At 46.6% G+C, this 14,895-nt stretch overlaps 1 protein-coding gene across 2 annotated transcripts; it reads right to left on the bottom strand.

The window, feature by feature from the left end:
* Positions 1-873: 873 nt before the first annotated feature.
* LOC111833787 (cholinesterase) lies at positions 874-12,906 on the bottom strand. Of its 2 annotated transcripts, XM_023792378.2 has the most exons (5): positions 12,821-12,906; positions 5,541-7,052; positions 5,107-5,264; positions 3,672-3,836; positions 874-3,536 (listed from the first exon to the last, which is right to left on the bottom strand). In XM_023792378.2, exons 2-4 carry the CDS (start codon positions 7,034-7,036, stop codon positions 3,712-3,714), a joined length of 1,779 nt encoding a protein of 592 aa, XP_023648146.1. In that variant the 5' UTR covers positions 7,037-7,052; positions 12,821-12,906; the 3' UTR covers positions 874-3,536; positions 3,672-3,711. The 2 variants fall into 2 exon arrangements, with proteins under 2 accessions (XP_023648146.1, XP_023648144.1); XM_023792376.2 differs by having other exon boundaries at positions 874-3,836.
* Between the last annotated feature and the right edge of the window lie 1,989 nt (positions 12,907-14,895).

Genomic DNA, 14,895 nt, shown 5'->3' with positions numbered 1-14,895 from the left:
CTGATGCTAATTGGGTCTTTTCAGATAAATAAAAAAGAATTAACTATTTCAGGTAAGGACAAATGAAAACTTGAAAAAATGACACCCAAGTAGCCATGTGCTGACTGGCCACAAGGTGGGCGGGGCTTCTGAACACTGTACTGACTGAGCATGAAGAGGGCGGGGCTTCTGAACACATCCTGATTGGGTAAGAGGAGGGCAAGGGTTCTGGCCATATGCTGCTTGGGTAGGAGGAGGGCGGGGCTTCTGGCCTTGTGCTGACTAGGCAGGTTGAGGACAGCAGCCTTTCTACATTTGCCCGGCTAGCCACCATTCATCCCTACAACTGCAATCAGTGTTAAGGGCCAGCTGGATTTCATTACAGAGTTTCTCTGGCCATGGGGCTGGTGATCAATCACCGCAGGAGCGTGAAGTCAGTTAAACCCAGGTCTGCACTGCCGCCCGGCCCCCTCCAGCCTGCTGTTTCCTCGGTGCGAGGCCCCTCCACATCCTTTTAAAAGCAGGCGACAAGCAAAAACGATGACAAATTATATTTATACAACTAACAGGGAGCAGGACATGGCGGCACACCTCAGTGCCTCCTGAAAAGAGCCAAGAGCACTTTACCACCACAGCTCTTTCAGAAAGGTCAGAGAGGAAGCGCGTCCCAGCGATTAGCTTACAAACGAGCGGAGCTGGCATTTCAAAGATTGGCTTCCGTCCTGTTAATAAATAAACAAAAGGCCCGACAAACCATCCCCAAACAGGATTTTCATAGAATATATCACCGTGTTGCGGGGGGGCACATCAGCTATAGATGTAAAACCAAAGGGGAATTAAAAAAAAAAAACACACACACTCTCAGAAATGACTTTCATATCAGGACAGGAGTGGTAGACTTCACCTTTAAAATTTTTATTGCTCCATATAACAGCATGTTAATGTGTCCCACAGTGCCACACTTATCCCACAAATACACACTTACATATTAAATCCTGAGACACACATGCGGGTGTCACACATCGGCACACAGGGGAGGAGGGTCTCGGACAGGGGTCAGCTTCGTGGTTCACAAAGCTCTTCCAGTGGTGTTATTTTTTTACATCCTTGACACGCAATGAACAGGCAAACCACACCCAAAGAAGCACATACCGCATAATCCCAACGGTGCGATAATGAACAATATAAACGAGTCATAAGAAGGGCAGCCCTTGACCTGAACACAGAAAGGGCAGCCGGTTGGATTTGGGTTCATGACTCATGACAAAGGCAGCCTACTGTGGATGGGACATGGGGGGGAGGGGACACTCATTGTCCATATTAACTTGATTCAATCTGTGTGACTTTACACAGCAAGGAGGACGAAGTGTGGTGATTTTTAAAGGCGGGGAGCACCTGGTTCTCCGGTGCAGGACATGAAAGTCAGGGAGGTGACCAGCCTACCCTCAGGAAGTCAGCAGTTAATTACAGTGTCTCACCGATATGCCCAATCATCACTCTCTAATAAAATTAAGTAATTACCAGCAATTATCGCATTACAGCCTCCCTTACAAGGTACAAAAGGAGGGGACTGATTCAATTTCTACTACATTCCGTTCTCTTATCACTGCAGCTACATTCCGGAACCTGTTGCTATGGCGGCTGGTGTGTCCTGTTAGTATTCCCTCCGTTTCTCTTCAGAACAAAGAGGAATGAAGGATTAGCCCAGCGCGGATGTGTATGTACCGCAAGAAACATGAAAAATTATATTCATTAACTCCCTCAAACAACTTTTGCACTCTGATACTTACAAAATCAGAGATGCAGTTTCATAATAATTATATAAAAAAGTTTCATACTCAAAAGCGTGTACAGGTTTATAAAAATATAAGACTGTGCTGATTTAAATAAAAAAGCATTTTGGCAATCAACAGATGATTAAAGGTGAAACATTCAAAGGATTGATTAAATGAAAAATCTTGAAGATGTGTTATAGGGTTATGAGGGGTTCATGGGCGTGCCATAAAAAGGAATTAATGTAAAGGAATAAGAAAATAAATGCTGAGTAGGAAAGTAAAATGAATACAAAATACAAATAAAAAATATAAAAATAACAAAAAAATGAAAATAAATGCTGAGTAGGAAAGTAAAATGAATACAAAATATAAATAAAAAATATAAAAATAACAAAAAAATGAAAATAAATGTTGAGTAGGAAAGTAAAATGAATACAAAATATAAATAAAAAATATAAAAATAACAAAAAAATGAAAATAAATGTTGAGTAGGAAAGTAAAATGAATACAAAATATAAATAAAAAATATAAAAATAACAAAAAAATGAAAATAAATGTTGAGTAGGAAAGTAAAATGAATACAAAATATAAATAAAAATATAAAAATAAGAAAATAAATGCTTTTCTTTATTTCTTTTTCCATATTGCTTTTGTCTTTTCCCTGGGGTGTTTGCGTTTTCTCAAAGGGCCAAGCTGTGAATTATTACTGGTTTTGGGCAGGCCTTCCTGCCCAGGCTGAGTGGTCAATAGGGGGTATGCACATGACATCACAGTAGGCAGGATATACTCTGGTCACACCCACTGAATGACAAAAAAATTTGTGGCAGCAATAGCGTTCAGCGTACAACACGATTTAACAAGAAATCTTTTTAGACGGCTGGATCACTACAATCCAGAGCAACAACTGGAAAACAGGCTCTGAAACATGGATTTGCGGCTGTCAAATTGTGTCAATTATGTTTGGTTTTTGGGTAATATCATACCTTAAGTTATAAACTGTACAAACTTACTCATCAATTAAATATTTAGCATCATTAATTTACGTTCTGTGTAGCTATAAAGTTTTGTCAGCATTGATTCAAAAACATCCATGATGAGCCTTATGTTCTACAGACAAAGTGGGGGATGGTTAGAGAGTGTTAACTAGCCAAGACAAACCTTTAAAGGGCTAATCCACAAAAAAAGTTTAGATACTCAGCCAGATCACTTTAAAACCTGATTTGTAGCCACGTTTCAATGTCTATGATCCAATGGTAATTTGGGAAGTTGGATGAATCCCTGTCAAGTCCAACTGCCTTTAATTTAAGCAAATAATCGTTTGTCTCGCAGTTTCCCTGACTACAATCAGCCATGTTGCAGCATGTTTTGCCACTCAGTCTGTTTGAGGGGGCGTGTTCCCGCAGGAAGGCCCGCCCAAAGCCATTTGATTGACAGGTCGGCCCTTCGGGAAAAAGCAAAATCAATACAGAAAAAGCAAAAGGAAAAGCATTTATTTTCTTCTTATTATTTATTCATCTTACGTATTTATTTTACTTTCTTACTCAACATTTTCTTGCTCTTTTACAGATGTATTCTTTGTTATGGCACTCCTATGGCTCCATAGTTTAGCACAATGGTTCGATACTGCTGTGATACTTTTTCGATCCGATCTCTTCCATTTGCATGGAAATACATCATCTAAGGCAGTGTCTCTCACCGCAGCCTCCAGGGACCCCCAGACAGACCACATTTCTGCTCAATCGCAGGGCTGAGAAATGCTGATTTCAGGCAGTCTGTGGAAAACTGGTTATTTACAATAAATGTGAATCTCATCAACAGTTAAATAAAATACTGCTCTTCCTGCTGTGATGTTTGGGAACCATAATGGCCATTAGTTACTGTGTATAGTTCAAGCCTGAGAGCTAGTGGTGTGTTTACCGGGCTGGGAAGGCGGAGCAGGTCCTCATGTGAGGCCACATCAAGGTTCTTCACACCTCTGCTTCTGGGCTGTGTAATAACCCAACTGGGTCTTCCAGCTCTGCATGTACGAGGCCCAGCGCTCAAACTCCTTCTTCCACTGCTGTTCCACCTCATCCACGGATGCTGAGGAGAGCAACAACAACAAGACAATCACCGGGAGCTCAGCCAGGTTCCCTGTCCCCCCTTTAGCTCTGCCAGTGGCTCCTCCCCCACCTCACACCCACTCCGCCACCATCTACTCTAAGCCAGAACCTCCCCCCCCCCCCCCCCCGGCTCCGTTCCACATCTATCTGGGACCCCGGTTCCCTTGCTGCCTCTGCAGGCATGTCTGTCACCTCATGCCCGTCCTCGTCACCAGTGGTCGTCCAAGTAGGTCTGAGCCTTAACATTTATTTTTATCTGGCACTTTGGGTGAAATATTACTTTGCTTGGCAACAGGTTTTCATTGTTCCTGTTCTGGGAGGGGGTCGACTTCCCATGTTAGCGATGGCTGTTCTTTTCTCAGGAAAGGTCACACATGGGTGTCTTTGCTTATTATACAAGCTTGTTTTTTCAGCTCGGCATAAATCCCTACACAGCTACAGAAGTATACACCAAAAGAAGAAAAAAAGCATACTATGCACTTCACACCACACACGCTGGTACTACTACACGCTGTTTACACAGTCTATTCTCTTTAGTAGTCGCTCCACATGCATTTAACTTAAATGTCAATTAATTTCAAATGTTAATAAAAAAATTTGAAAATTCAGCCTTTAAGGGTTTTAAAATCCGTCAAAATAAATTCTGCCACTTTCATATTCTAGCAGTTTCTTTTGACTTCTTATAGCCAAGCAGCAGATGGATGGGCAATGTGACTTAGAAGGTCCCCGGGGTGAAACTTATATGCATGTAAAAGCAACCCTAAAATAAACCGTAAGGGCAGGGATCATGTTTGCATAATTAGCTCCGAGAACAAGGCTGAGTGTTATTCATCTTTTAATAATATTAAATATTTTTCTGATGTGCTGACTGACTAACTTGCCCACTCACAGTCCCCCCACCCCCCCGCCCCGCCACACACACACACACACACACACGCACACACACACACACACGCACACACAGCCCACCCGCCAATGTCAGCTACTCACTGAAACACAATACTCATGCTCTAAGTACCTCAGCTTTGGATCCCTGAAAGCAGGGAGAGGAATCTGGCAGCTAAGAATCAAGAAGTTTCTGACCTAAAGGATTCAAATCCCTAGAGGGAAATTCCATCGCACCTCAAACTGCTACAGTGAGCATTCCTGAACTGGGGAAATGCCAAGCAATAAGTCTGTTGCTCAAAAGATGGTAAAATCATGCCGGACAGAAGGGTACGTATGAGCCTCTGACAAGCAGAGCAGCCTACCTGTTACGGCCTGGAGTTTGTACAGGAAGCTGTTCCAAAGCTTGCACTGCTTGGCTCTCAGGAAGCGCTCGATCTTCAAGGCATCCGCATCCAAGGAGACATATTCCTGCCGCACACTCTCAAATGGTGGCCAGTCCGATCCCGAAGCGGTGGGGCTCCTGGCGAAACCGATGTTAGCAGGAAGCTAACTCCACATTAGCCACCACTGAGGTGTCAAACACGTGACTGCTAGGAAGACTGCCTCACATTGCAGCATGAAAAGACCCAAATTCGCCAGATAGCAGACAAAATAACCTAGACGCCTAACAGAAAATGTTAAATTCATGATGGATAGCAAGAGGCAAACACTTAGCATGCAGCTGAAAGGTTTCATTAACATGGGGGCCACGTGACACGTTTCGTGTTCTGCTAACGATGCAGAGGAGCAGACTGACCCGGTTTTGGCGAAATTAGCCCAGTGTTTCATCATCTTCCGGCTCACGGCCTCCTCCTCCTCCGTGTAGCCTAGGCTGACGTTCAGTGGCAGGCCGAAGACAAACTCGATCTCGTAGCCGTGCATCACACCCATCCAATGTGGCCATGGGTTTCTCGAGGAGCGCTGGCCGAAGTAGTAGACAAAGGCCTTGTTTCCAAAGCCGGCAAACGTGCGCACAAAGTCCAGCAGGGGGCAGGTAAAAAAATGGTCGCCGACCACATGATTGAGCGCATCCCTGTTTTTGCAGCCGCTGAACTCATCCTCCCAGTCTGTGTACTGGAGGATGACGGCTTCCCGTGAGATCTGGCTGAATCCTGGCAGTGCCAGCGCCACCCCCGCTAGGAAGTCATCCCGGGAGATCAGGCTCTCGTGCATGATGCTAAAGCCTGGAGCTCCGTATGGCAGGAAGTATGTCCCCTCGTCTCTGTTCACCCCTAGGAGCAGGTTGCTTGTGCTGAACTGCCCCAACTGGAGCAGAACTTCGGGCAAGTCGGTGAGGAAGACTCCGTCGACCGTGGGAGGAAAAGTCGTCCTGACCAGTGGAACCTTCACTACATCAAACTGTCTGTTCACGAGGTCTGTGGGCTGCACGCTGCGGAGGCAGGACTCCACATCGACGCCGGGCTCTGGCGGGCATCCCAGAAGCCTGGCTAGAGCCACGGACCGGTTCTGGGCTTCCTCGGGTGGGATGGCCGCCCATGGCACATTGATGGTACCGCTCTGCAAGATGGCGCGTGCGAACAGGCCACGGCTGCCTGGGGACAGGACGTGGAAGCCGACAGCAGCAGCACCGGCGCTCTCGCCGAACAGCGTGACAGACCTCGGGTCCCCGCCGAAGCTTTCGATGTTCTCAGCCACCCACTGCAGAGCCAGCCGTTGGTCAAACAAGCCGGCATTTCCCCGAACATCCATACTACCTGGCAATGCCAGAAAGCCCAGGGGACCCAACCGGTAGTTCATGGAGACCACCACCACGCCCTCCGTGTGGCTCAGAAAACGTCCATCGTACAGAGGCAGGGAGGCAGACCCAGAGGAGAAGCCGCCTCCATAGATCCACACCATGACAGAGGCACGGGCTGGCTTAGGGTGTGGCACCCATATGTTCAGGTAGAGGCAATCCTCACTCATCTTCGTGTTAGGGTTCCACATCTCTGACCCCAGGAACCCTGGGAAACTTGTGTCTAGAGGTTGGTGACAAGACTGGGAGTACCTTGTCGCATCCCACACCACGGACCACAGCTTCCGGGGAATGGGCTGCTTGAAACGGAGATCCCCAACAGGAGGTTCTGCGTACGGGATGCCCAGGAATGCCGAAACATGGCCCCCCGGCACGGGGACCCGCAGTCCCAGGACTGAGCCCTGCTTCGTGAGGATGGTGAGTTGGTCTTCAGCATGAGAAACTGCAAGCAGTTGGAGCCCAAGGAGTAGGTGAGACAAGGTGGACACTGTGACCATCTTGAGTTTCTTAATCCTACAGAGAGGACACAAGGTGGAGAGCATGACCATTACCCTGGTGACCATAAGATCCTCGGTCTTAGAGAGAGATTATGGGAATCGGGATATAGGAGGTGAAGGACTGATCCTAAACACCTTCAGTCCATGCTCTAAGCCAGGGTTTCCCATCCGGCCCCCCGGGACCCACAAACAGTCGAAGTTCTTCCTCCCTCCCAGCTCCTGGGAGCAAAAATGTGGACCATCTGGAAGGGAGCTGAGAGGGAGCAAAAACATGGACCGACTGCAGGTTCCCGAGAACCAGACTGGGAAAGACTGCTCTAAGTTAAACATCCAGCATAAAAACAACACAAAACAAATGCTTATGAGCCCTGATTCAAAGGAGGTAAAAAGTTCTTCAGACTTCAAAAGCCCCCTGTGACTCACTTAACTCCAGACCCAGATTAGTAAAGTCCTAGCAGCAGGCTTTGATCAAGCATACCTCTGTTTTAATTAGTCTCAGTCTGTCAAAAAGGGCAGAGCGGACCGACCAAACAGCATGAACGAATAAGGAGAACACGGTGAAGCTCAAGGTTCCTCCAGAGAAACCTGCAGCTCACACCCATGGTTCACGGGCAGGTTCCCAGAAGCTGGTTCACCGGGAATGGTTCTGCGTTGTTTGACAGGGCTTATATTCAGTGTCCCAATCGTGGCATGATGGAAATGGTGAAGCTGAGAGCAGTGTGTGGCTTGGAGAATTAAGACTCTATGCTTACGATCAAAAGGTTGCTCATTCACATCCTGTGGTTGACATAGGTGTTTTCACCACTGGGCTGTTAAATAAAGCCCTAAACCCCCAAATCGCTCCAGGGACGGGCTGACCCTGCTTTCTTGAACGGTACGTAGCTTTTTATAGAAGCATCTGCTGTCTAAATCTAGCATTAAACCTGGTGAATCAGTTTTAAAGCTGTATTTTTACAGAGGGGGGATAATAGATTTTTTTTTTTATTCATCCGATGCTTTTATCTAAAGCAGCATATGTTCCTTTTGTTTTTTAGGGCCCAACAGTAAAACCACACCGCTAACACTGGGATTCGAACCCACAACCTTCCACTCGCATGCACAGCGGCCTAACTTGTGGAGCCACTCACCCAGAACATCTCAAAATATTCCAGATTCAAAATAGCACAGCGATCAGGTCATGCTGACTGTGCTGCATCCACGGAGCATGGACTGGTATCGGGTATGTGCAGACAGACACGCTTGGGGCCGTGGAGAGCGGCCCACATGTCGGTCAGTCGGGGGGAGACGGATCTGACCGGTTAAAAGGCAGGATTGGCAGTGAGGCCGAGACCCTCGAGAAAACAACTACCGGCATCTAGTCCATCCGTAATTGATGCGGGGAAGATAAGGAAAAGGTGGGGTGACAGATTCCCCAGCCTGAGCGTGAGATTTTAATCAAGCCAATGGTGACTTGAGCTGGAGACGGGTGAATGGGCAGGCATGTGCGAGGGGGGGGTCTTCAGCGGCCCCTGTTATCAGATCTGAGTGGTTAATAACCTCCTCAGCAGCACCTTGGTCTCTGCGTACGTTACTGTTTTATTTGTTTATCTGCAGCGTGTACAGTTTTCAAGATTATTTTGCAGGAATATGAAAATGAAAATATCAGTTTTCCCCTAACTCGCAATTGGGTTTTCCTTCTTTCCCCTTTTCTGTCAAAAAAAAAAAAAAAAAAAACAAATTCTTCGGCAAAGAAGAATGTGGCCGGGCATCTAGAAAAATGCCCTGTGCCGGGGAAATTTGATTTGCTGTTGAAAGAGGGGAGAGAAAGATTGTCCCCAAACTTTTTTTTTCCTTCTTATCATTTCATTCACACAGAGTGGTAGTTGAATAAAAAACACATTCAACTGGGGTGAAATAAATAAGCGCAAACACACACAGACACACACGCGTGCGCACACACACACTGAGCCGTCACCCATGTGTCTCAAAGAAAAACATGACGGGATATACGTCAGCTAAAAAACTCCTATGTGCCTGTTTAAATCGAAGATAAAGTGTCGTTCACTAAATACCGACCCCAGGTGGTAACTAACATCAGATTAAAAGTCTACAAACAGTGACTCATTCATAAACATACAACAGAAATTATAGATATGCAAATAGGCTCTATCAATGATAATGTAGCCTGTTTGGCAGTCACTGACAACAGGAACTAAAACCTCAAGGCGTAAGATGATAATTGAGAAGACAGACTATGGGGGTAGGGGCCACTTGCGATGAAGATGAAGATGGTGGTGATGAAGATGGTGATGATGGTGTCACACCATCAGTGCTGAGATCCATTCCTGTCTATGCTTCTGGTTCTATTTACAGACATGCAAAGGAAACATAAGGGTGACGCAACCTGCAGTGGATAAACCACCCCACCCAGGGCGCCCCCTGCTGCCTGGGAAAGGCTCCAGCCCCCTCCCACCCCAACCACGACCCTGACCAGCATAATCAGAAGATGGATGGCTAGATGAACGAGTAAACATTATTCCTCATTAATGCTTTTAAAATATGCAGTCTTAATTAATATTTTGCTCTAACTGTATAAATCTCTGTTGTCGCTGCCATAGAAACTTGGCTACATAAATGAGTAAGAAAAAAAGGTAATTTTATAGGTTGCCATGGGTATGATAGAAAATTATCAATCTGCAAAAACCCAGTGGGATTCTGGGAAATAGGGCCAAGACAAGGGCCCGGCATCGCCATAGTTAGCGATTGCTGTTATGCGTGCAGCTCTCTTAAAAGGCCAGTGTGTCACACGTAGGAACGAGCTGGGATGGCGTGCCAGGTGAGGTGTTGTGTGGCCCACCGCGATTGTCCGAGGCGATAATAGAGTCCCAGTGTGGCTGAGGTGCTGTTACACATGCTGGTGGTAGGCCAGGGGCTGCAGGGGAGGGCCAGATTGCCGTCTGCTCTGCCAGAGTAAATCAAAAGCATCAGATAATGAACTGAGATGTGCGAGAAGCATCTGAGTGGTGGGTCAAATGCACTTGCAATTTTTACGATGCTCTCCTAGCCATTCTGCGCATACACACACTGTACACACACACACACACACACTGTCCTTCAAGGTTAAATCCAGCTTTTTAAATTCCTTAATGCCGTTGTCATGGTAAGGATGAGGAACGGCAGAAGATGAATTCCTTCAGCATGACACGCTGGGGCTGTATGATCTGCTCTTCACACACCCTGCACCTCCAGACTATGGACTGCGGAGGTCTGACCTTAATCAAAGGTGCAGCCATTAGCGGTGTACCCCCCTGCCCCCCCCCCCAAAAGCAGACCCACCATCAACGTGGCCCGCAAATGATCTTTATCCGGCCACCATTAGGATAGGAGAGTCAACAACACCCACCTCATCTTATGCTGCGTTCCATTTACCGAAGTTGGAACTGGGAATAACATCACACCTGAGTTAACTGCGTTCCAGTGGGAATAACGTCACACCCGAGTTAACTGCATTCCAGTGGGAATAACGTCACACCCGAGTTAACTGCGTTCCAGTACAACAACTCGGAAATCCATTTAGCAATACCAGGGACCTGTTTCAAAAAGGAAGATTTCTTGCTTAGCCGGACAACTTGTCGGATTTACGGTACCCCAGTTATCCGGCTAAGCAAGAAGTCCCGGTTTCTGAAACAAGCCCCAGTTCTATCCAGGTTCATTGTTAGCCAGTGTTTGCAATACCACTGGATTACAACGCATTACACAGTATTTTGAGCATAAAAACACTGTAGCAACATGTACACAGGTAGCAGGTGGACAGTACTGTGTGTACGACCAATTTAATGAGACACCAATAAGACATAAGTGCCAATAAACCGTATAAAACTACAGCTTTAACTTCTGTGGATAAAGGCCACAGCCATCTTGAAGTCTGAGGTCGGGGTTATATAGATTTCTCAGATTTTCCTAGTTGTAATTCTGACTGAGAACTCAGAATTTCCAAGTTTCAAGTTCAAATGGAACGCAGTATTAGTCCCTATAAATTACCCACCATCAAGATGTTCAACTTTCAAACCGTCTCTATATGCTGAATGTCTCACACTGATGACATCACTAATTGTGGCCCTGCAGCAGTTCCAAATACACCGCAAGTTAATCAGGTAAGACGGATATTAACAGCCAGTCACTGCTTGAGGACGGAGAGGGGGCGCTCTTTCACTTGCTAATAGCCAGATCGATAAACAGATCTTTCCACAAACAATTGACATTCCAATGGTGGGGAAGGCCAGGAGCTGAGGAGTCGGGGGGGTGTTTGTTATGGTTTATGTTTCATGCTTGTTCATTTTCCTCTTGCATTGTCCTTCAGAAAAAAATGGATCACAGAAAAAATATTGACATTCCTAAAAAAGGTTTTCACATTGCTCTTGTCTTGTGAAAACAGCAGCCCTGCTTTTCCGGAAAATCCTAGCCCACGGTATACACATGTTTAGGAGGGACCGCGGGTGTCATTAGGGCTGATCACTGGGAGCTACATCCCCGAGAATCTTAAGCCTAGCCCAGAGAATTATAGCCCCGATGCCAATCTTCCTTCAAAAAAAAAAAAAAAAAAGTCAAGCCTCAGGTAAACTTCACTTACCCCCTGATTTTTTTCAATTCCTAGAAACTCCCCTGGGAGAGACATGGATCAGCAGATACAGGCGGCCCCCACTAGCATGCAGAATCCGGCCACGGGGTCAAAGTCAAGTGCCATGACTCAGACGTCTACCTATGGTAGCTAAGAAATCAGTCTTAAACCTGTGGAAACTCAGGCTCTCACACTATGACCATCCGGCGAATCATCCTTCCCCAGAAAATGTTTATGGAGACACAAACCCAGAGTCACAAAATGCCTTAAACTTCTGTTACCTCATTTACGTGCAATGAGCCCAGTTATGGATTTTCTTATTTTAACTGCTTATTAATTTTAACAGCAACGCGAAACTGCACCCACAGAGCAACCGCATATTATATTTAAATACTCAGTTTGCAAAACACAAGGTTGAGAGACCCGCAATATAAGGCAAAGCGTAAAGGCTGCTAGTCCGCAATCTGCGTTTCGCCTGTAAACCAGAGGCAACGCCCGCAGATTGGCGGAAATACCCTCTTTCGGTAGCTTTAACCGGTCGGTGCAGGGACGGCTGAGCACCTGTCCCCATTGACCAAAAGATGACGATTTTTAAAATTGTTTAGGTTATCTTTTCATGTTTATTTATTTATTTTTTTTATTTGCAAGTTTATGTTAATTAAAATAAATATATTAAATAATTAAAGTTTTCTCTTGCAGCGTGACGAAAAAGAGTACACCTTAAACATACGAAAACATGCTGAAGATCTGATCTTGCATGCTGCGCCAATATATCAGGCTACAGCCATACATCTTAAACGCCGCTGCTTGGTGCAAATGACCATCGGGAAAGCTAGGCGTTTGCCGTAGGTTCTGGAGAAGATCCAGAAGAGCGCATCGCTTCCACAGCAAACGGATGGGATAAACGCAAAGAAAAACCTACACTTAGCGATCAAGCGCGGTGGATGATAGAGCCACGCCCCCCGCGTCACTCCTTTATTTTTAACTTTTAACAACACACTTGTTACTTGATACTGCGGCCACAAAGTGAAACTGACGAAGACATTCGCTAAGTCTTTGGACGGAGCTCGCCATTCCTATGAACTAAGACGGCGTTATCGGAGGGTGGTGGCCAGATGGTCGCGAAAAGCGTCTGCGTTACAGCATCAATATTGTACGGAGAGAAAAACGCCGTCCTGATCACCTACCCGTCACACACAGTTGGCCTTTAGTGCGGTGGAGAACAGGGCGAAACACTGTATATGCCCGTAATAACGGGACGGAGCAAAACCTCGCGAGTGTTTGACCACAAGCGGGAAGCTCCGCAGATCTGCGCAGATCTGTGAGACGTGGTAGACCAGTGCAGGTCTATGAGGCTTGTGAACCTCTGCTTACTTGTGGAAATCTGTGAGACATGACAGTCCTGTGCAGATCTGTGACACATTGCAGACCTGTGCAGATCTGTGACACATTGCAGACCTGTGCATTTTCATCCCTCCGTACACCAGATTCTCCTTACCGTCCTCAGTCCATAATGTATGTCCCTGCCTTTGGAGAGATATGCAAAAACTTTCTTTCACTCTAAGAAAATGCCGCAATGTCCTTTAAAATGTGAAACGGGTGACTTTCCGTATTTAAAAAGGCACCCTGTAACACGACGCTGACAGATCCGTCCATTTAATGCGTGGCGGTGGGGTATGTCAGGTCCTGGAAGATGCCTACGGTTCTCGCTTGCTTCAAGCCGTGAGCGCCACCTGTTCCAAGTCGAGACAGGTGTTTTCGCTCCACTGTTTCAACCGAGGATTTCATCAGACCCATTATCTGCCTCTCAGCCCCCCCCTCACCAACCGGGAAGTCACTCAAATATTTCAGAAGGTACTGCCTCAGATGTAGAAGCATTCCGCACTCCCAGTCTTCCCGCTATGGCTGGCTTATATATAAACCTCGCGATTTTCTTTTGCACCTGTCTAATTGGATTTTCTGTAAAGGGTTACATCATACCTCTTAGCAGTGATGCAGCACTCTGATAATGTCTCAGTTTTATTTGGTATATTTATTCCTGGGGCTGGGGAACAAGGTATGATTTGAATGCCAGTGTGTAAAGAAGGGGGCGCCTTTCTTGTTTATGTGTTTATTTTTAAATGGCTGGGACAGCCTCCGCAGAGTCACACTGTAAATGAAGCCACCACCATATTTCTTTGTCACTAATGATTCTTTTATTTTCGTATTTCGGTCCAGCTGAGCCTTGTAAAAGCTCACTGTGTTACTGTAAAAGCTGCAGTCTATATATCTTCATGTTTGCCTTTCATGTTTATACACTAGTAACACTCTGGTATTTTGAGTCCGCTGCCCAACCCCCCCCCCAGCCCCCTTAGCTTCCACACGGCCTGCGCTTCTGACGTCTCTGGTGCACTCACGCCTGCGCCCCCCATGTGTCACTCAGGTTTGAGGCAGAGCACAAGGTGTGCCGGTGGGGTGGCCTGAGGGGGTGGGGTGGAGGGGGGGGGGATGTGGTGGCTTGAACTGGGTCAGCGCTTCGAGAGCTACTGTGTTCTGGTAGCGCCGCGATTTGCAACGGGCCAACAATGTACAATGTTGCTGCTATGTTGTGGAAACATTCATAAAATGGGTCATGGTCTCTGGTCTGCCAGGGGGGTTAAGGGGGGTCTGTGGGGGGGGGGGGGTCTTTAATAAAACAGCTCAATAAAATGACTGACAGGGTGAATCGGAAACTGAGGGCAGATGGTCAGTTATTATTTAATCTCTTTATATAAGGATTTTAACGTCAAAAGGCAGCCAATGATGACTGGTACAGAAATCCTGCCGATACAGAGTGTTTATACATCAGCTACAGTCTGTATACCAAGAAATACAGGTATACAGGACTTTAGCCTGTTTCCATAAACACTCACCCCTGAGCATAAGCATCTGCACTGCTGGGTGTTCTGGACCTCTGCAGAAAAGTAGCGCATAGCCCCCAGTCTGAGGCACGCGTCTGGCTGGACGGCACCACCTGCCGCTGGGGGCTCGGACTTCGTTCACTGATTTGTTTATGCTGACAGCAGCCCTAAACGTGGGCGGGGGTCAGCTCTGCCAAGCACAGCTCTTATTAAAGTGGCTCGCCATTAGGGCAAATGTCTAGAGGCAGCCAGTGCTGCAGACAGCTGGGGGAAGAGCCGGGGCATTTTTGTCGGGGTGGAAGTGGGAAGGGGCAGGAATCTGCCTCGGACACTGTCGCAATAATCCACACAGTTTGCTTGTGATTATTCTTTCACACAGGATT

The sequence above is a fragment of the Paramormyrops kingsleyae genome, chromosome 17 (assembly GCF_048594095.1).
Source record: "Paramormyrops kingsleyae isolate MSU_618 chromosome 17, PKINGS_0.4, whole genome shotgun sequence".
Lineage (NCBI taxonomy): Eukaryota > Metazoa > Chordata > Actinopteri > Osteoglossiformes > Mormyridae > Paramormyrops > Paramormyrops kingsleyae.
The sequence above is the reverse complement of the archived record's forward strand: the minus strand, read 5'-3'. Positions and strand labels throughout refer to the sequence as shown.